Below are 25,742 nucleotides of genomic sequence, written 5' to 3' on the forward strand. Positions count from 1 at the left end.
CTGTTGGGCCTGGAGCGGACAATAAAGCAACTTATAATGGCTCCCATTTACCCAAGGTGAACGTCACAACCTCCCCAAGGTCATATCCACCAGCTTCTGCTCTGCCAACTCGTAAAACACAGTTCAATTGCACTGTGAGGATCTCAGTTGAAACTGTCCCCCAAAGAAGTGACCCCAACTTTCTTCAGTCTCTGACCAGCCTCTAAAGACTGCTCAGTTGGTTATCTGCCTCCATCAGGTAGCCTGCAAGTGCAGTGCCTGCCCCGACCATCCAAGATAAGCATCCCAGCCACCCAGATGTGTTTGAAGCACAGCCAGACAGCTTTGCCTGTCCCCATCTCAAGCTCCCACTGTCAATAATGTCTCTGTTACACAGCATTGCCACAGCTTGCCTCCCACAGCCCTTAGTGCCAGGGTATTTCTGCAGTCAGAAATACCTACTCAAGCCGCACTTGGTTGGTTTGGGGTTTTTTTGGCTTGTGATTTTCATTCCTCCTTTGCAGACAAAGCCAGCACAGCATGAGCCTGCAGAGAACTGCCCAGGAGCCACCAGAACTGTCAGACCCAGGGCTGAGCTATGTAGCAAAGCCGCACGGAGCTTATCTGGCCTTGCCCAGCCCCCCTGGTGTTGTCAGCCCCAGGCTGCACAGGTGCTTGTGATTTCCTGTCCCTGCAAGCAGCGTTACCCGCCAGACCATCCGTCGCCTGAATTTCGGAAGCTGCTCCGTGCTTCCGCGGCTCCACACCCCCACACAGAGAACTCAGCGCCGAGGTTATGAGACACTTTCCCTCTTCAAAACACTCGGCAGGGAAACCCACGGGTATTACTCAGTGTAAACACTTCCCACAGACTAAGCCTGACAGGTACCAGCAAGTAGTCCTGCTCCTTTGCATTTTCAAATGTAACACAAACCAGAGGAGTACACTCAGGAATGACTGCAGAGGGTGAGGTACAACTGCTTAACTTTAAATGTGCAGTCGAAGGTTTATGCCCATTATCCTTACCGGCTGTGGGGACCTGCCTGATAATTTCTTACTTAATGAAACACAAAAGAGTAGTAGAAGGGTTTTTTCCCAGGATAAGGCTTGAAACAAATCCCTGTCACTATAAATCACAAGCAAGAGCAGAGCTGATCTCAGAGAGTTTCTTACAGCCACCTGTTCCTGGAGTTTCTAAACTACAATCTCAAACCTTTGAAGTATTTGGAAATCTAAATTCTTGACACAGCTACTAAAAGAATAAGGTTCCTTTTCTAGTAGTGAAGATTTTCCATAGGCACTACTTTCTGTAGTAGTTTACAGATGCCAGTCCCACAACCTGTGCTATGCAGACAAGCTCACACACCTCTGGTGCTCTCCGTGGGTTCGTGTGCCAGGTGAGTTGAAGAGAGTTCCAGCAAGAAACAGGAGTAACAAAAGTATAAAACGTGCTGCAGCACATACCAATGGGACCCAAGTTGTATCACTACAAAATATACAGCCTCCACTGGTAACATATATAAAAAAAAAACACGAAAGACGTGGATTTCAGATGGAAAACAATGATTGCAATCCTAAAAGGATTAAACATTTAAAAAATATGTTTTTTAAAAAAAAAACTAGTTAATATATTCATTCTTTTTTTTTTTTTCCCCAAGATTTTTGAGTTTCCAGGTTTGTTTGGTTGTGAGGCTTCTAAAAACAAATTATGTAAATTACCTATACTAAGTATTTGGGTTGCAACAATATAAAAAGAGTTGTTATGTTTTAATCTTCTAAAGTCATGCTAATGAAAACACCAATCAAAGATTGCAGTCACATTTTCAGTCCTCGCCTGCTGTAGGTGGATTTTGTTGAGCAATAAGAGTTATAACTTTGTCATGATGCAATGAATGTCAGGCTGAATTCATTCAGGTGCTAATGAAATATGATCAGGGTCCTCTCTTTCTCCAGCTGGGTAATAATTAGGGCTTATCACAGATAGGTCTAGGAAATACTTAAGCTTGTTTTGCAGTTACTTTGAGCTCTCAGGAAAGGAGTGACTCTTCTACAGTATCAGCCTGAAATTTTCTACCTATGCAAGAGAGGTAATGAAGTTTTTAATTTACTTGCAAACAGTATGTTTATATGACGTCTGACAGAAGACTACTTTAATGAATCTTTCTGGTTTAGTGTCTCTTAAAGTGTGAGATGGGTAGTGTGCAGACAAGCTTAATAAAATATTAATTAAGCAACTGGGTTCAGAGAAACCTTGCAGAACTTGCTCTGTGTGATACCTGTAAGCTTGAAATTCTGCTTTTGATAGTTGCCTGCCAACACAACAAGCAACTTTGTGTCGGTTTCCCAAAGCAAAAAGATGATCCTAAAGGTAGTTCCTGATTGTGGAGAAAACAGTGTTGCATTCCTCTCCCCTTTGATGAAGGTTGTAATGGCTCTTTATTAACTATAAGCAGGAGGGCCTCTCAGGCATCTAAGTTACTGAATAAACTTAAAAATAACCAATGGAATCAGGAGGTAGATCCCAGTCTTATACAAATATTTAGTTTAAAAGCAGGTTAAAGCAGAAGCCTGATTGTGACTTGCAAGATACCTTGTCCATACATGCCATCAGCTGTGAAAAAAAAAGAAAAATAATCTAGATGAGTAGCAAAATACTTGTGTCCTTAACACAGACTGTAGCTCAGCTGTGGAGCAGACTCCTGTTCAAAGCCCTTCTTTCTCTGCAGGCCGCTGCTCTTCTTCCCCCATCTTTGATAAAAGTGGCCTAGGGCTCCCTTTAAGAACTGCTGCCTGTGAACTAAAAGCTACACAGCAACTTTTTTAAAATACCCTTTTCCTAAATTGCGAGACTGCAGATTTGGTGATTGGAAGATGGAGGGGTTTTTCAAAATGAACAGGAGAAATACAACCTCAAATACACCAAGGAACTGTAGAGAGAGCTTTTCCCTGATTTTGATTTTATGTAATTTTTACTATAAAATACATACATTTTTTTTTCCTTTTAAAGCCTAAAGGAACATTTATTGAGTTGTTTGTATTTTCTGTGATTGTTATTTATTCAGTAATTTATTCAGTAAATTCAGCCTATTTTGAGAAAGAAAGCCTTTTCCATTACATGAAATGTACATTGTTTAATGTATGCACATCTAAATTTCCACCACAAATGGACAAGTGTGTTCTATGGATTTGTTGTTGAAAGAAGCTTTTCACCCTTCTCTCAGGTTATAGTCATGATATTTACCCTATGTATGTATAGAGGGAGTTCTGTTGTGTGGGTGGCACTTGGTTGTGTGGTTTTGGTTGGTTGGGCGACATGTTTTCTTTTTTCTTTTCCCTGAAGAGTTTACATGGTTGTAAGGCTCTGAAGCTGGAGAGGTTTTAACATCAAGGCATTCAGAAGCCCTTCAGTGCAGTCCAGACTTCCTAGCACTTCAGAGTACTGTTTGAGATGCAAGTGTGCAATGCAAAGTCTGGTGTAAGGAGTCATCCAGAGAACTGATAGGTCAGCAAACATCAAGCTTACAGTTCAGGTCCTACTTCATCCTTAATGATGTTATCTACTTACCACACTTCCTTTGAAATTACTTCATTCTGTATTTGATTTAGGGTAAGAAAAGAATCATGAGACCTCCTTCTATAACAATCCATGTAAGTGTCAGGGTTCTGCCCCTGTTAGCCAAGGACTAGGTGCAGTAGTTTTGTTCTTTTAATAGTTCCACAATCCAAGTGGCATTCATATAAAGCTAATCCACACAGAGGGCACCTCAGCTGGAATTTGCAGAGATGCCAGTTCAAGGTTGTTTGCTTTCCCACCTGCAGATGGGAATGTTGCCTATCATGCAGTGAGATACTCCGGCCTGCTAAAACAGGGCAGTCAGGAGCACTGTTTAGTTAAGCCTTTTTTGAGGACGAGGGCAAAGAAGAAGTGAAAGAGCAGATTATAATTAAAAAAAACAAGTTTCTTTGCCAAGGCTTTTTAAAAATTGCATTAAAATCTTACAATCTTCTTACAGTCTTCTTTGAGGACTGTCAAGAAACTGACATTCCAAAAGCTTCTTTCCTTGCTAGGGTTAAATTTAACCAGAAGAATTCAGGTTGGACAGCACCTCTGAGGCTGTCTGGTCCAGTTCTTGCTCATGGCACAACTACGTTCAAAACAAGGTCAGGCTGTTCAGACCCTTGTCCAGTTTATGACAGGACCTCCTTCCTCCCTGGGCAGCCCATTTTCAGTATTCACAGGGGTTAACCCTGTGAAATGCAAACTTACAGCTGAAGTACTAAGCTACTGCAAACAGGGGTTTTTGTTTAATTAGGACTTCTGATGCAGGCCACCTGGAACCTCTTGTAGCAACATGCAATTACATGGGCTTGAGCAAGGTGCCCCTCGGTGGTGGGTGCATTGCTGGCAATGTATCCTGCAACACCATCCCACTCCCAGCCCACCTTCTGATCCAGTGGCCATTGGGCTGCACGTTTTGTGGGTTCCATGGAAAGCAATCTGCCTAGAGGCTGCGGTAACAAATATTACTGTAGGATTTTAACAGGCCTCAAAGAAAGGAATTGAGATGTGGCTTTATTGAAACATACCTCAATTATTTTCATCTCCATCTACTCATTAGAAAAAAATGAAAGTTCTGGCAGTCAGACTGATTAAAATTAGCTACATTCAAGTTGATGGGATTAGGAATGGATTGTTGCCAGAAGCCCTGTTTCTACAGGGGAGAAGGCTAAGGAGAAAAATGATATGCTACAAATTTTCCCTGATTTAGTGTGGTGGAACAAGCAGACACAGCCCAAAGCACTGTGCTGAGTAGGGACAGTAGCAGACAAGATGGAGCACCCTGTGCCCTAGCTTTGCTAGGCCTTTGTTTGACTGCAACAACCAGCAGAAAAAAGTCACAAAGAGCAAGATGAAAGTTGCTCAGATGCTTCCTGTGGCTTTGCCACAAAGAGAAATACGGTTTCATCTATCTCATATATTGTTATGAATTAAGATTTTTTTTTTCCAGTTGGTGTCTTGAGCTTTACTTCTGAAGGCCTATAGCATTTACTTCAGATCTTACTTGGCTGGCTGTAAATTAAAACATACTAAAGGCAGACCTGGACGTGCAAGCCAGCTGTGCTGTCATCTGTAAGACAATTATTATGAGCTTCCTGTAACTCATTTTCCTAGATATCTTCTGCGGGTTTTTACATAAGAGGACATTAATATATCAGGTGTAATCATCATACCTGAAGATGAGGTAATCTTTATCTATCGATACATTCCCTGTCCCCAGATGCAGGTTAAGGATTTTACATTATTCTGTTCGGTCAAGTTTCTTGCAGAAGTGCAGCAAATTACCTGCTCCATCCCTGCCTGTTAGCTCTGCAAAAGGTTCACTCCAGCTCAGCTCCCTTCCGTTTGTTGTGCGGCCCCTTCGCCTCCTGACAGAGCTTCAGCTCCCGATGGAAGAGCCAAGCGCCATGGCGGAGGTGCCGGCAGCCCTGAAGCGCCTGGCCAAGTACACAGTGCGTGGGTTCTACGGCCCAGAGTACTCCCTGGCTCTGGACATCCTGATCCGCTACCCCTGTGTCAAAGAGGAGGATTTGTTACAGCTGCTCAAGTACGACCGCAGGCAGCTCCGCACCGTCCTCAACACGCTCAGGGCCGACAAGCTGGTGAAGCTGCGGGTGCGCGTGGAGACGGGGCCTGAGGGGAAGAGCACGCGGCACAACTACTACTACATCAACTACAAGGTGCTGGTGGACGTGGTGAAGTACAAACTGGATCACGTGCGCCGGAAGATTGAAGCGGATGAGAGGGACTCGACTACCAGGTCCTCTTTTAAATGCCCGTCTTGCTCCAGCACTTACACAGACCTGGAGGTCAATCAGCTCTTTGATGTGTTTACGGGTGTGTTGCTTATATTTGCTTATTTGCTCTTATCTTATGGAATCACTCTCGATAGCATGAATTTGGCTCTTGTGCAAACTTCACAACAAAAGTTAGGATACACTTCTTGTTTGCTGGTAATGAGGCTGGGACAGGAAAAGCTGGGAGGCGAGGGTAAGAGAAAAAGCCCTCTATAGAGCAGGCCAAGCAAGAGGAAAAATAATCTTGAATATAAGAGCTGGGGGTGGGAGTCAGGTTGCAGGCCTCAGTTAGGAATAGGACTCTTAACCTGGGTTAAAATTATTCATCAGTTCTGAGACCCACTTCCTCATATGCAGGTGAGAATCCAATACCCCTTTTACTGCTTTTGAATGTGTTGATCCGTTTGTGTGTTCAGGTCTTCTGATGGTAGAGTTGGAGAGGATGGATAAAGCTGTTTGCAGCCACTTGCTCTAGTATGTAAATTGCATCTCTGAGACCCTTTTGCTGGAAACGGGAGTTCTGCAGCCTCCCACAGCAACACAAAAACACATTCACAGCAGAAGTGGCATCAGTTGTGGGTTTCTCATCTCTAAAGTAAAAATAATTGAGGAGTACTCTTTCAAAATGAGTTAAAATGCTTCATACTGCAGTAAGGTAGCCCAGGTGCAGCTGCTGCTGTGTTAACATCTGGGTCATGGTATCAGGATGCCAGAGCAAGGGAGAACAAACCTTGTGTGACTTCTTTGAAATGTCAGAGGTGAGGTTCTTCTAATGTCAGTGCAAAATCACCTCTTTGTTCTAAATGCAGAGACTTCATCTAGTTACTGAAAAGCAAATATTGAGGCTGGTGATTATATTTTAATAGAATATGCTTTAATATTGTTTTTGCTTAAGACTTAGATTTTTAGCATATGTCTTGCCTTTTTGAACTTCAGAACTCTGAACAACTAAATCAGAATTCTATTTATGCTTGCAAATGTCTTTTTTTAATATTACAAAGGTAAGATCAGAGAAGAAAAAAAAAATCTAAAAATCCTTACTGTATCTTACTACATGTCTAGCCAACTTAATTTTTCTACAGCAAGTGTCCTTCAAATAAGAAAAAATTGCTTTAAAATTTGAATCCCTCTAGTTAATGTGAACAAATGGATAAAACTCACTGCAGTTGGTACATTTTGGTAATTTCCTAGGCTGTGGATTTTTTTAACCAAGGTACTGCTCTTTTGCATCCCATGAACATGAGAATTTCCAATTTGGATGCTGTTGCAGAGACTTTTCGCTGCACTTACTGCAACACTGAGGTAGAGGAAGATGCCTCAGCACTTCCTAAGCACGATGCTCGAACCTTGCTGGCAAAATTCAATGAGCAGATTGAACCCATCTTTGTGCTGCTGCGGGAGACTGAAGATATAGTTCTGCCATACGAGTTGCTGGAGCCTCAGCCAACAGAAATACCAGAATTATCTGAAAGGTATAAACACAACCCTAGAAATTCTGATCAACAAAAAAGCCCCCAGCAACTTTTCACCTCTTAGATCTTCAACCATCTTTTGCTTCGTTCAGTACTGTCAGCTGTTTAACTAAGCCTGTTATATCTAAGATATTTTAAATTACTTTTATGCATGTATAGCTTTATTTTTGCTACTTTTTTGGTTTTACTGAATAATTTTACAGACTACATTGGCTAGAATGTTCATAACCCTTCCTATGGAAAAGTAACGTTTCTGAATGAGTGTGCTTCACTCAGGGCTGCACTACTGATGAGACCATACAAAAACCAACAGGGAACATGCTCTTTTTTTTTTTTTTTTTTTTTTTTTTTTTTTTTTTTTTTTTTTTTTTTTTTTTTTTTGACTGGGAATGGAGGGGGTCTTGCCTGTACTTAACCTGTCCAAAATGGGTGACATTTCATACAGCTTTCATCAGAAGGTGGGTTCAAGTGTGGTGGAACCCTGCAGCCAACCTGAAAAATGGGCCAACAGAAGTTCCTCTTTTGGCAATATATATACCCAAAATTTAGTTATTGATGTCCAAGACTCTGAGTCCAAGAAGAAAACAAGAGAAAAAGCAACAAAAGAGAGACCTATCTGGATGTCACAGAGCACTGTGGAAGGAGCAACAACAGCTGCAAACAGTAGTGCTGGTAAGCTTTAAGCATTAGCAAATACTTATATTCAGCAGCCTTACTGTATTTAATTAGGAAACTGAAAATGTAATGAGCATGATTTTAGAATATGTGTCAGTTCTGCACTAGTAACTATCAGATCTTAGCTTCTACCTAAATCAGTCTAAAAACTTAAGTAGTTCTGAAGCAAAGTGACAGGTATCAGGTCCTGAAATTTTTGGCTTTAAACATGCAGTATTCTTAGTGGCAAGGTGTGAAGTGGAAATGTCAGTGCTTTCAACACAAGTGTGGGTAACCAAGATCCAGATTAGAAAAACTCATTCATGTAGGATGCCTGTGGTAACTGTAGAATATTGATACCTCTTAATATTTGTGTATTTAGAATTAAATGCTGCTGAAGAAAGTCTTGAAGAAACTGTCACTGATAATGAAATCATTAAGACTCTTCTGATCCATGAATCCAAGTCATTATCTAGCACAGCCCAGGCTCCTGCTGTCAAAAGGAAACTCCCTGAATTAGGCTGTGATGAGAGTGAATCAGTAGAGGCTCAGCACTCAAGAGTGGGAATGAAAGTTCCAGGTAGCAATTTTGAACAAGAGGAGGAACAGGACACACAAGGTCCTATTTTAATGGTATCTGGTCAGCCTCATTCATATGGTGAAATTATTGAAAATCCAGAACTTGTGTCTCTTATGACAAATGAAGAGAAAGAAACTTATGTAAAAGTCTGGCAAGAGATGTTCCAGTCTGTCTTTGAATAAATACTACTGTATGAATATACAAACTTGCATGGAATGGGTGAAAGCTTCTTGTGAAATAAGATAGTGGAATACATTCTTCAAAGTTTACAGGTGAAGGGTTTTTTTTGAACTTCTTGCTGTTTGAACTCATTGCTGTTATGCAAGATAGTAATCCTGCACGATGGAAATGCAGTACAAAATAGTGGCATTGCAGCAAAAACAACCTGAAGGTTTCTATTGGTTTTCTGTTGTCTTAACGCTTAGACTTTGTGAATGCTGTAATTAGTTTTGGAGCATGATTAATTTCAGGATACAATGGGGTCTGATTAAAATCACTGCAAAAGCTATGTTGCAATCTATTGTAAGAAATCAATTATTCCACCTTCCTTGCAGAAGTAGCGTAAGATCCTTCCAGGCGTGAAAATGAGTTCAAGTCCAGTATCACTCAGTTTTGAGCGTGTTCTGTTGCTGTGTTAGCTCACTCCCCATACAGCAGTAACACAAGGAAGAGCTGTTCCTAAAACTGTGTTAGCTACAGAACAGAAGCAGCTGTGGCCTCTTTCATATTAAAAATAATTATCTGAATTCCTTGTACTCACAGCTCTACAGAACTGTTTCTGAAATCATGAGCTGTGCAATGTAGACTGGAAAGTAGCATTCACTTTGGTGCAGACGGGTAAGGAAGGAAGGAAGAAGTCTGCTGCTTATATCTCCAAATCACACACACTCCTGTTACGACTTTAAGCAAGATCTTAACCACCACTGGAAGAACACATTCTACCTGAACTGGAGTAGGACTGGCACCAGAATGTAAGAATTTAACTTCTTCAGCAATTCTCCTGTTCATGCCCCTGTAGCCCACTTTTCATTATCTACTGCTCACACTGAAACATGGGAGGTTCTCTCTGAACATTAGGAATTTTTATTTTTTTTTTCCACTGTGAGGGTGACTAAGCATTGGCACAGGTTGCCCAGAGACGCTACAGAATCTCCCACGCTGGAGACAGTCAAAACCCCCCTGGGCAACCAGCTCTGAGGGGCCCTGCTTGAGCAGGGGTGTTGAACAAAATGACCTCCTTGACCACTGTGATCCTGGGAAGACAGGGTAGACAAAGTATGACCAAAGAACTAAAATCTCAGTGCACCGTTCATACACACCAACAGGGCAAGAATTCAGGAACAGTGTGTGCTCATCCTACTTCTTAAGCTTAATGATTTACTATATATACTATTTTTTCTCAAGTACACACAATCTCATTGCTCTCCATCATGAAAAAGTCCTTGTTTAAGTCTAACAAATGATTTTATGCCAAGTTAGTGATTAAAAAATTTTACTTTTATTTGGTTTTCTTTTTTCACAATGTATTTCCTCTGTCCTCAAAATTGTCAGTTTTTTTCTGCATACAGCATTGCTTCAAGTCTAAAGATTACATGGTAACTAAGCTGTCTTCAAACCATTTGATAACACTTGTCTTTGGAGAAGATGAGAGGCAGGTGACTGTGATCTGCCATTTTAAAATTCACTGAGGTGAATAAAAAACCTGAAGACATTAATAAACTAAAAAAAAAATAAAGAATTACTCATTTTATTTAAACTTCAGGCATATGAGGCTTCACTGTCACCAGACAATCTCCTACAGCCTATATCCATATTATTACACTACTTTACTTCCAAAAGAATGACACTCCTGAATTAAATGTGACCATTGCTTTTAACTGCTTTGAGAAAAACCTTGTGTTTATGGTAAGCAGGACCTCTACCATGCAGCAGATATGCTGCATAATTATTTCTAGCTCAATTTTATGACTTGCTGTTACCAGCAACTCTGATCCAAAAAACTGAAAATTTCTGCTCTGATGCAAGGTTCACTATCTTTTCTACAATCCTAATTCTGCCTTTGCCATGAGACTTAATTTAAGTGCTGACTTTAGTTTGTTTTTTGTTTTTTTTTAAACATTAACTCTAATTGTAATTTCCTAAATTTCTTTCTTTTTATGTGAAAACCCTTTACTAAGTCAAATACTTTAGGAATAAACTCTACAGGCTTTCAATTGCAGGAATTTTGTGTGTTAGGTGTGAAAGATACTAAAAAAGATACTAAAATTTTCAAACATGTTTATCCCTTTGCATACTCAAAATGCAAAACAGAAAATGCAAAAAAATACAGATAGCTTCTGCAGTTGGCTGCAAACCAAGGTATTTTACTTCACCTCAGATAAATGTGCTGATAGAAACATTCCACAGGCTATCACCAGGAACTTCTTTTTTAACATAGATCAGCTATACTTAGGCTATAAAGGCAACGTGTAGGTATATCCTGTTTCTACACCCCATATTTGTAGAAGTTGAAGGAACTTGGTGAGACAAGGATCTCTTGTCCCAGGAAAATTAGCAGTGTTTCTCTAAAGAAGAGTAACAAAAGCCTACAAGCATGTCAGTGCTTAAAGTTCCAACAGCAAACTGCATACCATTTTGTAAGCCAGAGGAAAATTTTTTAAAGACAAATTTACAGACAAGTCCAAACTTTATTTAAAACTACCATTTTGAACAATTTTAAAATTACTAAACAAGTCACAATAAAAAATAAAAAATATTAAGACAGAAAAAGAACAGTGCAGCAAAACTGAATAGATGAGGATTCAGCTCCAGCTGTTCAAACTGCCACAGGCAGAAGTTAGCATCCCTATCCTAACAGGCGCTGTGTCAAAAATAATACATTTTTATACACTTCCAGAATTCTGGGAAATTAGTGCTGATCTTCCATATGCATTTGTATACATGGAGCTTATAAATGCTGGTATCTTCAGGCTATTCTCATGCACTTTGAGATCCAAAAGCTTCTGTAAAACAAAAGTATACTCAATTATTGTTTAACAGCCACAAGGCATCAAACGCAGCTCTTGAGCACATTTCAACTCCTAAGTATCTACACTAAAGAACCTTAACTAAATGTTTCATCCTCACCTTTTTTCCAAAAGGATTTTGAGCCATGGCTGACTTGAACAGCTGCAGCCATTTCCCATAGACAGATGACAAATGGCACAGTTGCTACCTACCAATTTGGTGTGGAGTGTGGGATGGCATTCTTAGCCAGACTGTTTCCACACCAGGCACATTCATGTGCATCAGCATTCACCAAACTGGTATGACTGACATGACAAGCAGAATGGTGAGAGGCACTGAATGACATGGAAGGAAAGCTCCATCTTCCTTCACACTCATTCCAGAAAATGCTGGAGTGACAGCATATTTAAAAAACCATTTTCATCAGCTTGTACAGTTTGAGGAACTGAAATTAGCTATGCTAGAAGAAAACTACCACCCCATCAGAATATCCAGTTCATGCATTCACAGAAGCCATTATTATTCATTCATCCCACTGAAGAACTACAAGCCTAACAACAGACCTGACACCTCCAATACTGTAACTTGAGTCACAGTAACAACACTGCACTAAAAAAAAAGGAAAGTTTATTTGACCCACATTGCCCATTATTTTTTAGCTGCTTAAACACTATTTCAGGAAAGTGACAAATCTTTATTGATGTCAGCCACAATGAAAATTTTTGTACACTGTGGTATGGTTCATATAAAAAATAATTTTCTTTTTCCTGAAGAGCTATTTTACGATTCTGAAAAGTCTCCTGAACTTTTCTATTACAAAAATACTGAGCAGTCGGTCAGCCAATTACACTGAACATTATTAGATAATTGCAATTAGGATTCAGCTTATCATTAAGCTCAAACTTAGTAACATGAAACAAAAATACTATTCAATTTTAGTAAGTTTCAAAGCCATAAAGCTGTAACATGCATTTTTAATATGTTGATTTTTATAACTTTATTAGCCACAGAAGTCTAGAGAAGGTACATGGAAGGCAAAATTTCTTTGTAGCAATCTATCATTTTCAAATGCATGATAACAAAAAAGGATATTCCTTCAGCATCATGGTAACTGCTTACTTCAGAGATAACCAAGATATTTAAATTCTAGGCCATTCAAGAGTGTTTTCTGAATAGGTGTAGAGAATTTAAAAAATAATTTTTACCAGGTTCTTTGAGAGTCTGGGCATCTCCTACTAATTCTTGATCTTGAGCTCCACCACCATCCAGTAACTCATCAGATAAACTGTTGGCTTGGGCCTCTGTTGCCATTTTCTTCATTAAATCTGCCTTTGTAACAGATAAAGCAGAACTCTTATTGCTGTCTAGATAATTAAGAAATGTAGGGCATGCACTTCTAAACAACAATCCCACAAACAATAGCAAAATACCTCTGAATACACGGCAAGTTTAAGGGGCAAGTCTTCAACTTTCACAAAGTCATCTTCATCAGATTTTTGGCTCACATTTCCAGACCCAGCTTCCTGTTAATGGAAACAGTGATTTTAAAGAGAATAGTGCAACTTCGATTTATTTTCACACCAAAACTAGAATTGACTAATGTCTGACATCAAAAAAACAATGCTCATACAAAATTTGCAGATGAAACCTGAACAAGACTGGAAACTAGAAATTACACAGAAATAGTAAAAAGCTTCTATGTTCTCTTGGATGTATCTTAACTGAAATATACGCACATATTCATTCAGTAGCACAGGAGACTCAGTATCAGGGCTGCCAGCCATTGAGCTTTCAGAACTTGCAGCAGGTGATTTGTGTCCTACACACGTTGTATCCAGTGTCTGAGTTTCATTTACTGGTAAAGATGAGTTTGATTCTTCAGTTTTCATACTGGCTGCTACGAAGGATTCTGGGGTATTGACTGCTAAAGGTGGTGTATTCTCCAAAACATTGAGGTAATGAGGCAAAATTGTAGCCACATTTTGTTCACCTAAAACCAAAAATTCACATTTTAACTAAGTAAAGAGAGAAAGTTTCCAAGTGTATGGGTTTCAAGGTTGTTGTTATTTTTCACAAATTATTATACAAACTACCAACGAGCAATGAAAATTAATTAGCCTGATTGAAATAAAACATCATTTACTTGTAATTTTGTACACTGAAGCATCAACAAGTATAAGACAGTATCTGACTTAAGAATTTCTGACTTAAAAATTTGTGACTTGATAAGAGATTTAAAAAAAACAAGAACAAATAACAATCCCACCAAAAAAACAACTTCCTGAGCTATACGACCTGCCCATATCTGTAAGGAGATATAATACAGAACAGTATATTCATTTAAAATTTGCCACGTCCTTGTGGCAGCACAGCTTTTACTCAAATACTGCTTTTAGGCTATGAAAGGACACCAAGAACAAAACTAGTATTTGCAACACAAAACCACAATAATAGGACGAGGTAACAGCTGTTAGATTATAAGTAACATTCACAGTACCCTGTAGTGTTTCTGTCTTTTAACAGAAAATTATTTCTTGGTTCTCAATAAGTTACAACACACCATTACTCACAGAAATAAATCTTTATATTTTAAAGTGATGTCTATTGCTAGTAAGTGATAGTAGTGGAAAAAGCAAGTACTAGACAAAACTAAATATCAGAATACTGTTAACAGACAACTGCTGGCCATGTGCCAAAGGCTGCAACAATCAACTGAAATTCACACTACGGTCAAGCATCAAAACCACATCTACCTAAGATTACTCCAGGTTTCCTCTTTAAAAGGTTTGCTGTATCTCTATTGACACAAATACATTTAGTCAATTGATACAGTTCCATGAAAAAAAAAACAGCCCAGTGAACTCTTGCAAAACTGATTTTCTTTCTCTTAATTACATGTATCACAGCCACTGTCCAAGATGATTCTCTTTTTATGCAAATTCATATACAAGTGTTAAATCTCTCAGTTGCTGCATACAGGGCTTACCTCTAACATTAACAGTTTCTTGTCCTGATGACAAAGTCTCACTGCTTTTTGTCTTATTTAGTTCTTGGTTTGAAGTCTGCTGGGGAAGGTGAAAAAAAGAAAAAATTCTGCTAAATCAGCTTCATAGCTTATTTGCTAACATACTCTTCACTGCTAACTAGAAACACACAAAAAAGTATAACATCATGAAGAACAGCTTCTGCAAAGGGAAGCCCAATTAGAACTTGGTATCAGCACACAAAGGAAGAACAAGTTAACGGTTTCACACGTGATGCTTTTTTTTAAGTTTATCCTTTCTACTGCAGCTTAAGATTTTCCCCCTCTGATAGAATATTTAAACATTAGTTTTGAGTGTGTCCATTTGAGTGTGTCCATTTTGGCATCAGGCATACAATAATAAATTCAGGTGGAGAATGAACAATAGATATTTTGTATGTGGCACCTATTGCTTTGATGTAATTTACTGTATCATTCTTCTACTTTCATTAGTAGGAAAAAACAGTGTAACAAGAAAAACTGAAATGTTACACACAGGTATTTGTCTGAAAAGCTATGCACTGTTGAGGTTCCTTCTGGATTTACAACTTCAGTGATACCTGTTCACTTTCAGTTGTTTCACTGCTGGCCTGTAATGATGTCTGCACATCAACAGGTCCTTCCTCAAATTCTATTTCTTCATCTTCGTTCTCATCTTCTCCACTTCCATAATTGGTCAGAGCTTGGGTTTCTGCTTTTGACAGACCTGAAAACAAATCAAGTGTAAAACCACTTCATACTGGATTCATACACTGACAGAGCCTGACAGAGTAAAAGTCAGGTTGCAAAATCCAAACACCTTTTGGGAACTTACTGCAATGATCAGTTGTAACTCATACTTCAAAACATTCTTTGAAATTCAGATACAGTGATGACTCACTTAGAAAGACCCACAGGCTCCACCTAGGCTGTATTACCAACAAAACCCACCGTGTTGGTGTGAAATATTTAGGTTACACAAGTTGGTGCGCAGCAAGTAAACCATGAGTAGTTGGTGTAAGACAACAAATAGGACCAAAAAATATTAAAAATATACAAACTTAGAGAAGCATATTCAAAAACCATTTAAATGCAAAACTGCAAAAATTTCACACCCTTCAGGTTAAAGGTTGAAAAACTTGAAGTTTACCTGAGACAGGATAACTTAAACAATCTGATTCCAACACGTTTAGAGGGATCTACTGATTACAAAGAACAAAAGCTTCTATAGTTGGAATGTTTAATCTTTGACACTATACACCAGTAAATAAAGGACTGGAAAACTGTCACTAGAAAAGACATGACTAGAGAATCTGTGAGGGAAGGTGTTAACACAGCAGAACCCCACACACATACTGTTGTAAAATTAGTAGGTAAAAACTACAGTGAAAGTCCTGAATAAATTAGATACAAAAAAAATCACTTACTTATTGCCACTGGACCACCTTCACTTTCCTCATCTTCCTCTTGGTCAGATACATCAGATCTGATACTTTCAGGAACTTCATTACCATCGTACATTTCTGAGTCCTGCACCAGTTTAACAGTTTCAGTCTCATCCTTGTCCTAGGTAAACAATGAATACTGTAAAATTTCCTGTTTGTCTAAAGATTAGGTTACAGTTTCTGCAAAGAGTTGCCTTTTTTCCTCAAAATTAAAAATCTACAGACTAAAAACTGATGCTGAAGAAGTCATTATGGACTTGACACAAATACTGAAACAGAGCATCAGAATAAGATCATGCACTGTTCAGACTCTGCTATCAAGGACATTGTTAACCCTGCATTTCATCACATGAAAAGGTTCAATATGCTCAGCATGTTAGCTCAAAAAAATATTTCTTTAAATTAGATTTGTCATGACTACAAGGAAGACAGACACACTTGCATTATTGCCTTCTTGTGAGTTCCCTGTCTCTCCTAAATGACTTCTAGTAGAAATTAGGAATATTCCTAACTGCTGCTTCTTTGGCAATAGCTACCAACAGCTCTTCTCCCACATGATTTGCTAAATATGTTGAGGGAGTGAATTCTGCTCACTCTATACAAACCCCAAGAAAAGCCCCAAGTTTGGCTCCAAATTTTGAAAGGACTCTTCTACCCTACAGCAGCCATAAGATCCCCACTGTCACTTCCAAAGCAGGGTAACAAGCTCTAAGCCCTAGAAGAAAGCACTGACTGGCTGCCCTTGCATGCCTATACATATGCCTATGCCCATATAGGAAAGCATTCAACAGTCTACTCAGTACATTTCCCGTGTCTTTCCTTTGGCTGAAAAAAAGTGCTCAATTTTCCAGCAGAAAATACCAGACTTCATATACAACCTCTTTCCTCAAACACAATGATTTTACTGGGTTGTAAAACAAGCACAAAGAGGAAAAGGAGAAATTTTGGGCCCTAGCATCTAATACTTAGAGCACACAGACTTCAGCTCTGAGAACTTCGAGTACCACTTGTTCCAACTCAGAACATGTGCCTTCTCCCTAATATTAAAAGTAAACCAACTTGTTCTGTATCATTAAAAATGTTAATTGCTAAACATAATTAAACACAGTCTCTATTTTGTTATTTAATTTTTCGAATCATGACTGCATTTCTCAATGCTCTGAGCTGAGAGTACAGGCAAGAGTCTGTAATCCAAATCTCGCAGTAAACAATCTTTGCAACAGGTCTTTTCTGTTTTCTTTAAAATGCAGAAAATGAATGCTAGAAGGAAAAACAAGATCTTTGCTCTTTTTAGGCTTTAAACTGTCAGTTCTAGAGCAAAATTAATTCTAATAAAGGTTACCAAGAGTAAGTAGGAAAAGCATCTTTAATACTGTCTTTCTTGATGTGAGTACAATTCTTAAAAGGTAACAAGAAAATGTTTTTGTAAGAAATGCATCAAGCAGTATTTACACTGGTGATAGCTCTGCAGTAGAAACAGGAATAAAAAAAAGAGCAAACAAGGAATTGATATCCAAGTCATGTTTACTGAATGCATATAATAACAAAGATGTACTGATGGAGATTTTTTTTGAAGGGAGAATTTATAATTTGCTTTGTTACTTTGATAAAGTAAATCACTGAAAACAACAGAAAGGAGATAAAACCCATGATGCTGAATAAATTTGTAGAACTCTAGGAGATGGGCTGCTTAGAGATACTGGATTTATATGACAGGAAATAGTAAGACTAAGTGATCTGTGAAATTATCTGAGGAATAAAGACAGTTGAGAAGCATAAACATACTTTGTCCTCATCGACATCTTCAGCAGATGAACAAACATCCACCTGGAGACCTTTTTTTGCCTAGAAGAAACACAAACTGTCTCAATTCTAAACTGAAATAACTTTGAAATACTGAACCAAACTAAGGCTTAATGAAAGCCTGGATGAAATGCCAGTCTTACCAAGAACTTTTATGTCAAAATGGCAGCAAGCCATAGGGATTTCTATACTACAAGAGATGCCTACACAGATGACTTCAAATTTAGAGTTGCAAAATATTACAAAAAGTGTGTTTGTGTTTACATGGGCTAATTCTCCAGTCTATAATTTTATCAACATATAGTATTATATATACCAGTCAAGCTCCAGTCAAGACAAACAGTTGTGTTTTCCAGTGTGAAATATAAAACCAGTCAAGCTTACTGGACTCAAAATAGCCACAAAATCCAGCAAGACCAGATGCACCTGCAACAGGATCCCTGACCTGAAAGCTGTGGGAAGACCACATTGAGACAATTGTGCAGATCTATACAAAATAACAAGGACCTAGCAGTTCTGGCTCTGCTGAATCTCAACTGCTGCCACAACAGCAAGGCAAACATTCATCTTACCCCTAATTCTGCATCTTCCAGAAGAGAAGAAATGCCCCATGCATTCTCTCATCAGTGCATAAGCCAACCCTTCATGGAACAATGACCCAATCAGTGAGCAATGTCAGATAAAATAAGTCATGTTCTTCCTGATTCTGAGTGTCTCTTTGGCCTCTTTACAAAATGCTCTGCAGTCCCTCTCACACCACCCACATTACTGATATATTAAAGTAGAACTATCTGGAAATGTAGCTGATGATATAATTAAAGCTGCTTATAGGACTTGGTAGTTTGACATATTCACAGAATATCTTCTTCCATTGGTATCTTGAAATATTTGTGTCTCTTAAAAGAAAGCTGAAAGGACACTAAAGTCATAACTATACTCTGTAGAAGAAGAAACACTGAGGTATACACTTCACCCATTTAAGTATACAAACATGATCTATTTTATTATTTGTCTTGTAAAAAGTTCCCACAACTGTCCACATAACTTCAAAAAACTACCTTCCTAAAAACTGCAACACCAAAATTAAAAATGGTGATGCAACATCTGTAATGACGTAAATGATGTGAAAACCAACCAAAACTTGCTTTGTTAGAGCAGAACATATATTATAGTCTCAAATATATCTGAAAAGCTTATATATAATTTTACACTCAAGTCTACAAAGTGATACTTTCCACATCTGCCAACAAGCCAACTATTTGATGACTTAATAGAACTTATTCAAGTTAGGTAAAGATGGTATCTGACTAAGGTACTGCAAAGAAAGCTGTAGGCATAACTGTAGAGATGATGGTATGGAATCCCTGTACGTCAAAATATCTAACTCAGGCAGAGTTAAATTTCTTCAGAGTATTTGGTATGGGGCTATGCTTTGGACCTGGATGGAAACAGTATTGACAAAGGGTATTTTAGGTAGTGCTGAGCAGTGCTTACACAGTGCCAAAGTTTTTTCTGCTCCTCACACTCTCCCACCAACAAGTAAGGCTGGGGGTACAAAAGAAGTTGGGAGAGGACTGGAGCAGGGGATCCCAACAGACCACAGAGATATCCCACCCTGTGAGACATCATGGCTCAGCCACAAAAGCTGAGGGAGGAAGACAGTAGGGGAGAACACTCATATGGTATTGGTCTTACCAAGTACCCATTAAATATAATGGAGCCCTGCTTTCCTAAGGATGGACAAACACCTCCCCCAAGAGGAGCTAGTAATTAAATTCCTTGTTTCATTTTGCTTTACCTGTTAAACTGTCTTCATCCCAACCCACAAGTTTTCTCACTTTTATCCTACTACTAGCCATTAAAACACATTTCCTCTGAATTATCAACAACATAGGTTACACAATTAGGTATCTGTAACACTCACCTACAACACCAAACATGTCCCTTACTAAGCAGGACTAGTTCATGCTTCTACACAAGAAATGCTGTGACTAAACATCCCTAAATTGAAAAAAACACCACAACATATATGGAACATATAAACTATGGTAACTGCAGTCATTTAGGAAATACAGATACTAAGGTCATCTGACCTACTTGACCTACTAAGGTCAAATTTTAAAAAAATATAAAACAAACCTCTTTAGCATAAGACTGTATTTCTTCAGTAGTTTCTGTTTTTCTTTTACATCTCTGCTTAACAGAAAGGCTGTTGTTGTCCAAGTCTTGCATGAGTTTAAAGAAAGCTAATTCATTAAATAACACTTCAGAGATCTCCACAACAAGATCCTCACCACAATCTTTTAATTTTCTACCAGCAAATTTTGCCAGTGAATCCTGTGAAGAGAAATAATTTTTCAGTTTTTAAAGCAGGCTTTCAAATTTCAAAAACTAATTATTTATCAAATTCCTAATAATTAAAAATTAGATATATAACAGCTTGTACTTATTTAAAAAGTAGGGTATAGCACCTTTAACAGATTTTAAATAGATTCTCTAGTCATATAACATACAATTTATCAAGTTACTTATTTAAATTCTATGCTTGAAGGAAAAACAAAAAGAGAAGAGCAGCCTATTGATTTTCTGGAATTTACACAAAATGTCCATGAAAAGTATCACCAGGGCTCTAATTGAAGACAGCCAAAAGCAGGAGACACACCTCTTACTATTTGCCACTGATGAAAAAGAAGCTCTGTGCATCATAAAGATTTTATTTTGGGAAACAAGGTAATATCTCATTGCTGTATTAAAGCTGAAGTAGAAAAACAGTTATGCTACTGCATTAGTAAAATATAACTTTGGGGAAGGTGATTTATCTGTTGCTTGCTATCCAAGCTGCAACAGTTGGAGAAAAAACACTGATAATCTACTAACCTGAAGTATACTGCCAAGCTGCTTATGAAAGAACTTCACAAATTCTTTACTTTCATCATTTTGCTGTGTAAGAGTTAAGACCATGCGTCTCACTGATATCAGTAATTGAGAAGAGCATACTTCATCCATGTGTTCCTAATAAAGTACCACAGAATTAGCTTAGTTACCAATTAAAACCAAAAATCAACTGAAATACTAGAATTAATTTATAGGTATCACCTGTCCTCTGAAAGAACAACACTCCATGAACAGGTCCCAACCAACCTCACAAAACCAACTGCTGAGTTTTATAGCTGATACCATATTACATGCATGACTGATGGGTGACAGCACCCTTTACCTCCACTTTCCAGTACCTGCCATCTTTTAATGTTTGGACAAACTAAGAATCTTCATAGGCAGTAGAAGTGTTGTCAAGTGTATTTAAGTGTATGCAAAGGTATCTGACACAAAACAGAAGTCTTCAGGCACCCAGACTGTGGCATGTCAACAACATAGTCTGTAAAACAAGTATTAACCAAGCACCCTTCCAAACAAACCTAAGCTTACATACTGCACATACTGTATAAAAGGGAACAGGGAGATGACTTCAGCACCTTACAAACCAATTTTCTCTGCTCTTTCACCTTGCAAAGAATGAACTGTGACTAATTCTCTTTCTTTAAAGAAGTACATTTGTTCTCCATACTCAGAAGTTTACAAGCTCTCAACAACTTGAAAGATACTTCTAAACAGAAGAAAATAATCCTAAAATTCAAGAACTCAGAGATACAAAAAAGTGTTTCATGTTACATTATATGTAACAGTTTTAATTATCCCAGTTGTCTTTGCTAAAAGGCAACACATTTCAGAAGTACATTCTCAAACATTTCTATTAGATCTGGTCAGCTTCAAACAAAAAAACCCTCTTTTTCTTGATAAAAAGTCCACAAGCCCTATGCAATGTAGGAACCTTACAATTTCTTCTATTAAAGACTACAAAGAATATTTCTGTTGTAGTATTTAATCCTTACTTCACCCTTGGCAAAATCTACAACTTATCACACATTTACTGACAGCTGTTTCTAAACAAGTTATCCATTTTAAACATTCTTCTATGCAATTACACAGGTCCTTTTCCTATTTTCCTAATTCACACTTTGTTGAAAAGAGTTTTTACCTTTAGAAAAGGAATGACCTCTTTCATAATTGCTTTAATCTGCCGGTCAAGCTGCTGAGTATCTATACGAGGACATGGAACCGCAGAAACTTCACTTGACTGTGGCACAGGAAGACATTCACTGGTACCTGAACCTCAGTGAAAAAAAAAAAAATTAAAAATGCATATTTAAGCCATTCAACATTACTATTAAAGAAGTAACACTTTCAAAAGCACTTTTCCTTGTTAAAAAATAAACAATATTTAAGTATGTAAAGACCCTTTGAAACTTTTCAAAGTTTTCAATATAAATCAAAAGGAAATCAAGTTAGCCCATTAAATTAATCTTGATACTTAGAATTATTTTTAAAACTAAGCAAAATACGTATACATGTGCATACCTTCTAATTTAGCAGCAGAAGCACCCTGAAAATTACTAGAGCAGCCCTCAGAGTCAAGAGTACTTTCCGCTTCAATTTTCATACGCTCATATTCCCTCATCCTAGCCAAAGCTTGATCTAAGTGAATCACTGTGTTGCCTATATTTAGAATAAAAACATCTTTTAATCTAGTTTTCAACTGATAGACAAATAAACAATGATAATAATGAATTCAAAGGCTTAAGTTTGAAATCTATAACTGTATCTATCTTATTATTTAGTATCCATATTTTATATAAATATTTTATTGCACACTTCGATCATCTAGAAGTGCTTCACAAGTGGCAGATCTCTCCAAGCATGGTTTTACAAAAACATGTGATTACACACTAAAAACCAAAGAACAGTACATTATTTAGCAGTAGACAAAGGCAGGCATCTCAGGAGTGAGGGAGTAACATGAACAACATTGTGAATCAAGTAATTCTCACCAAGGTCATCAGTGGCAAAGGGTTCAAAATTTGAAGATGTGGACATAGTACTCCCATTGTCTGCATCATTTTGCTCATATTCTTGACATGCTTCTTTAGAAAAGTTCTTGCCAAAAGTTTCCTAAAAAACACCAAAGACTGAACACAAAGCAGGAATGCACAATCCTCTCACAGATATGTCAACAAGCCAGCAACTGTTTTCAGCCACACTCTGTGGTATTAAGAGCTGTCACCAGGCTGCTTGACTGATGAGCAACCTTCAGGATACAAATCATCAGGTGATTTACCATGTTCATTTCAAATACTTCAACTATAAAATACATGACAAACAGTACAGAGGCACTAGTGCTTAAATACAAAATAAGGCAAAAATTCCTTGGGAACCATGTGATCAGCACTTGAGCTGAACTTATTCAGAAGAGGATTTCAGCGCTTTTTGCTTATTAGTTTCCAGTTTGTGCCAATGTTCCATTCCTCCCTGACACATTGCTACTTTTCCAGCATCAAGAATCCTACACTGAGTAATCCCTTTTGCATTGATTTCTCTTGCACTTTATTTAGAAAAGGCTGTGGAAGTTGATATGAATTTTAGAAAGACACTATTAATAGCTAGTATATATAAAATATAGCTAGTACTCAAACACGCATGTAAATTGGGAAGACAGGAAAAATAAACTAGCTTCTGAACCAGAAAACTTACATCATCTGTAGAAGCAAGGCTTTCACTGGGAGTCAGCTCAGAATTTGATGCCATCCACATCGCAGAATTTAGTGATTTTGTGCACTTCCCTTTATCATTGTTCTCAGATAAATGTCTGGTCACTATATCCTGGAAAAGATAATAAATCTACACTGTAAAAAAAGATCCAAGATTTGTTTGATTCATACACAAGATCAAAAATTTTGTTCATACCTGCAAAGCATATAAAGCCCTTTGTCTCAGGTAATCTGTATTTAGCAGCTGAAGTTCATGGAAAAGTTCAATAAGAAAGTGGGGACGAGACTCATTTTGAGAAATAAGTGTTGCCACTTCAGAATAAATTGTGTCTCTCAAAGCTTCAAACATAGAAAGATCACTACCAGTTTCTGTAGAAAAAAAGGAACTTATTAAGTCCTTGATATACATCCAGTTGCAAAAAACTTGCCTATTAGGTATGCAATTTACAGGTACATGAATTCTCTCTCAAACCCCGTAGATTCCATTACATAGTTGCTTTCTTAAGTCTTAATAATTTCCTGAAGGGCAACAAAGATTTAAACATTCCTAAATACTTTAAGCAATTCTTCATATATGAAATAAAATATTAAGAACTCATACGAAATGTTTTTTTTACAATTCCGAATACCTTTGGAAAGTATTATTCAGTAAAGAGAGTATTGCACATTGTTTTCATAATATGTATTAAACACTGAAAATGGAGTATTAATATATTTCAAACAAGACTGGCAAAGGTCTCAAGCCTGTTTAGTCCAAGTAGTCCACACTTTTGCAACACAAGCAAAACATTAACAAAGGTCTAGACTGAATACAGGAAAGCCTTTCCTTCCCACACTTCCTCATACATATATGGATCTAATATCAGTATCACTTCTGAGGCTCACAGAAAACCTCTTTGCCTTAAGCCCTATTACAAATGTATAGGTAGACAATGTGTTCCCTAATATGTCTCCTGTTCCTCTGAAAATAAAGGATTATCATTGCATCACAACAGTTAATTCTTACATGCATATATATTCAAGTGTTGAATGGAAAAAAAAAGTAAATTTTGAAAACTCAGCTTAGTTTAACAGATGCGTATTTGTTAGCATTCAAGTTAATGAAGTCATTAGCAATCCAGCAAATGTTACTGAGTGTTACTGCAAAGAGGTTATCAGTATTTTAAAGCAGAGGCAAGCTTTTTCAGCCTTTAGTAAGCCACCAGAAATTGCTTCCCTTCCCATTACTAAAACATAATAGCTTCTAAGCATACTACAACTGCCTACTGGACTTAAGCTTTTGTTGGGATATCTACCTGTGTATTTTCTATTCATAATTATGACCAAGTCAGAACAAGCATTCTGGAGAACGTAGTTCAAAGTTGTTTGAATGTGTTGCGTTTCATGCAATTTACAAGTAACTTCTCTTGCCTTGTTTATAGAGGAAGTACTGCAATGTTATTAAACATCTGCTAAACAGTCTGATTTATAGGACCAAAGCTAAGAGAAAAAAAAAAAATAATAGGACATTGAAGCTAAGCAGTGAATGCATTACCTGGCACTTCAATGCATGCATTTCTGTTAGACTGCTGCAGAATTCTCCTAGCATGCGCTGTAGGAAAGTGGGGATAGACAGTGATAAACACAAAAATGTGCACCAGAAATAAAGACAGGGTCTATACAAAACAGCAGGAGGAAGACTGCTTAGTCATCCAAACCACATCAAAGCTGCTTATTGTGAGAACTTGAGTAGTAAAAGTTTAATATGTGTACCAATAAGCAGCTCTTAGTGGCAACACAGCTACATTGACAAAACTGTACACCATGCTACAATGACTAAAATATCTGCATCTTTCAAACAAAACAGAGGTACTGGCAGAACCTAAAAAGACACAGAAGAGAGTATTTTATGATCTGAATGCAAGAAAAGCAGTGCAGGTGGCAAAAATGTAAAGGTTTATGTGATGTTATAAGAGTGAATCTGAATGGTATTTGATAGAGCTCCTATAAGCATGAATAGAAAGAAAACATGTATGCAGTACAGGATGTAGTTTAAATGCTGTACAATCTTTCATCTGTTGTGCAATTACTTTCCATAAAAACACCAAAAAGGTGAGGTTTGTTGTCAGTCAGGTTTTTTGTTGTTTTACAGTAACAGTTTTTTATCTAAATTATTTTAAGCATGGGCCCAATCTACAGAAAACACACAAAAGACATCAAATACCCAACTTTTCATGCACTTCTATGTTTTCAGCATCCTTAGAAATTAAAAGCAAAATCCACATAGTAACAATATAGAATTATCATATTATCATCTTCTCATAATATACTTAAAGTAACAAGCTATCAACTAAATCCTTTAGG

At 37.7% G+C, this 25,742-nt stretch overlaps 2 protein-coding genes across 40 annotated transcripts in view; one reads left to right on the forward strand and one right to left on the reverse strand.

Moving 5' to 3' along the window:
* Window positions 1–5,380: 5,380 nt before the first annotated feature.
* LOC139795977 (general transcription factor IIE subunit 1-like) lies at window positions 5,381–8,746 on the forward strand. The gene is made up of 4 exons (XM_071743372.1): window positions 5,381–5,875; window positions 7,106–7,307; window positions 7,753–7,979; window positions 8,344–8,746. Exons 1-4 carry the CDS (start codon window positions 5,428–5,430, stop codon window positions 8,721–8,723), a joined length of 1,257 nt encoding a protein of 418 aa, XP_071599473.1. The 5' UTR covers window positions 5,381–5,427; the 3' UTR covers window positions 8,724–8,746.
* A 2,462-nt stretch (window positions 8,747–11,208) lies between these two features.
* Window positions 11,209–25,742, reverse strand: part of PCM1 (pericentriolar material 1) — a 42,085-nt gene continuing 27,551 nt past the window's right edge. For 11 of the 39 annotated variants that reach the window (XM_071743399.1, XM_071743405.1, XM_071743404.1 and 8 more), the window contains 16 exons: window positions 24,934–24,990; window positions 23,596–23,768; window positions 23,383–23,511; window positions 22,683–22,803; window positions 22,213–22,350; window positions 21,833–21,966; window positions 20,674–20,808; window positions 19,936–20,133; window positions 17,779–17,838; window positions 15,976–16,114; window positions 15,130–15,275; window positions 14,534–14,612; window positions 13,284–13,537; window positions 12,978–13,070; window positions 12,753–12,876; window positions 11,209–11,543 (listed from right to left, as the gene is read on the reverse strand). In XM_071743399.1, the coding sequence (XP_071599500.1) occupies window positions 11,518–11,543; window positions 12,753–12,876; window positions 12,978–13,070; window positions 13,284–13,537; window positions 14,534–14,612; window positions 15,130–15,275; window positions 15,976–16,114; window positions 17,779–17,838; window positions 19,936–20,133; window positions 20,674–20,808; window positions 21,833–21,966; window positions 22,213–22,350; window positions 22,683–22,803; window positions 23,383–23,511; window positions 23,596–23,768; window positions 24,934–24,990 (2,006 nt within the window). In that variant the 3' untranslated portion in view covers window positions 11,209–11,517. The remainder of the gene's footprint in view (window positions 11,544–12,752; window positions 12,877–12,977; window positions 13,071–13,283; window positions 13,538–14,533; window positions 14,613–15,129; window positions 15,276–15,975; window positions 16,115–17,778; window positions 17,839–19,935; window positions 20,134–20,673; window positions 20,809–21,832; window positions 21,967–22,212; window positions 22,351–22,682; window positions 22,804–23,382; window positions 23,512–23,595; window positions 23,769–24,933; window positions 24,991–25,742) is intronic. The other 28 variants (XM_071743383.1, XM_071743378.1, XM_071743389.1 and 25 more) reach the window with 22 other exon arrangements.

This window comes from Heliangelus exortis, chromosome 4 (genome assembly GCF_036169615.1).
Source record: "Heliangelus exortis chromosome 4, bHelExo1.hap1, whole genome shotgun sequence".
Lineage (NCBI taxonomy): Eukaryota > Metazoa > Chordata > Aves > Apodiformes > Trochilidae > Heliangelus > Heliangelus exortis.

Excerpts from the sequence above, each read along its gene's own strand:
- LOC139795977 (XM_071743372.1), top strand. The coding sequence starts at position 5,428 with ATGGAAGAGCCAAGCGCCATGGCGGAGGTGCCGGCAGCCCTGAAGCGC. Across the intron at positions 5,876-7,105 it reads GCTCTTTGATGTGTTTACGG|AGACTTTTCGCTGCACTTAC; the intron begins GTGTGTTGCTTA and ends ATGCTGTTGCAG. Across the intron at positions 7,308-7,752 it reads ATACCAGAATTATCTGAAAG|CTTTCATCAGAAGGTGGGTT; the intron begins GTATAAACACAA and ends CATTTCATACAG.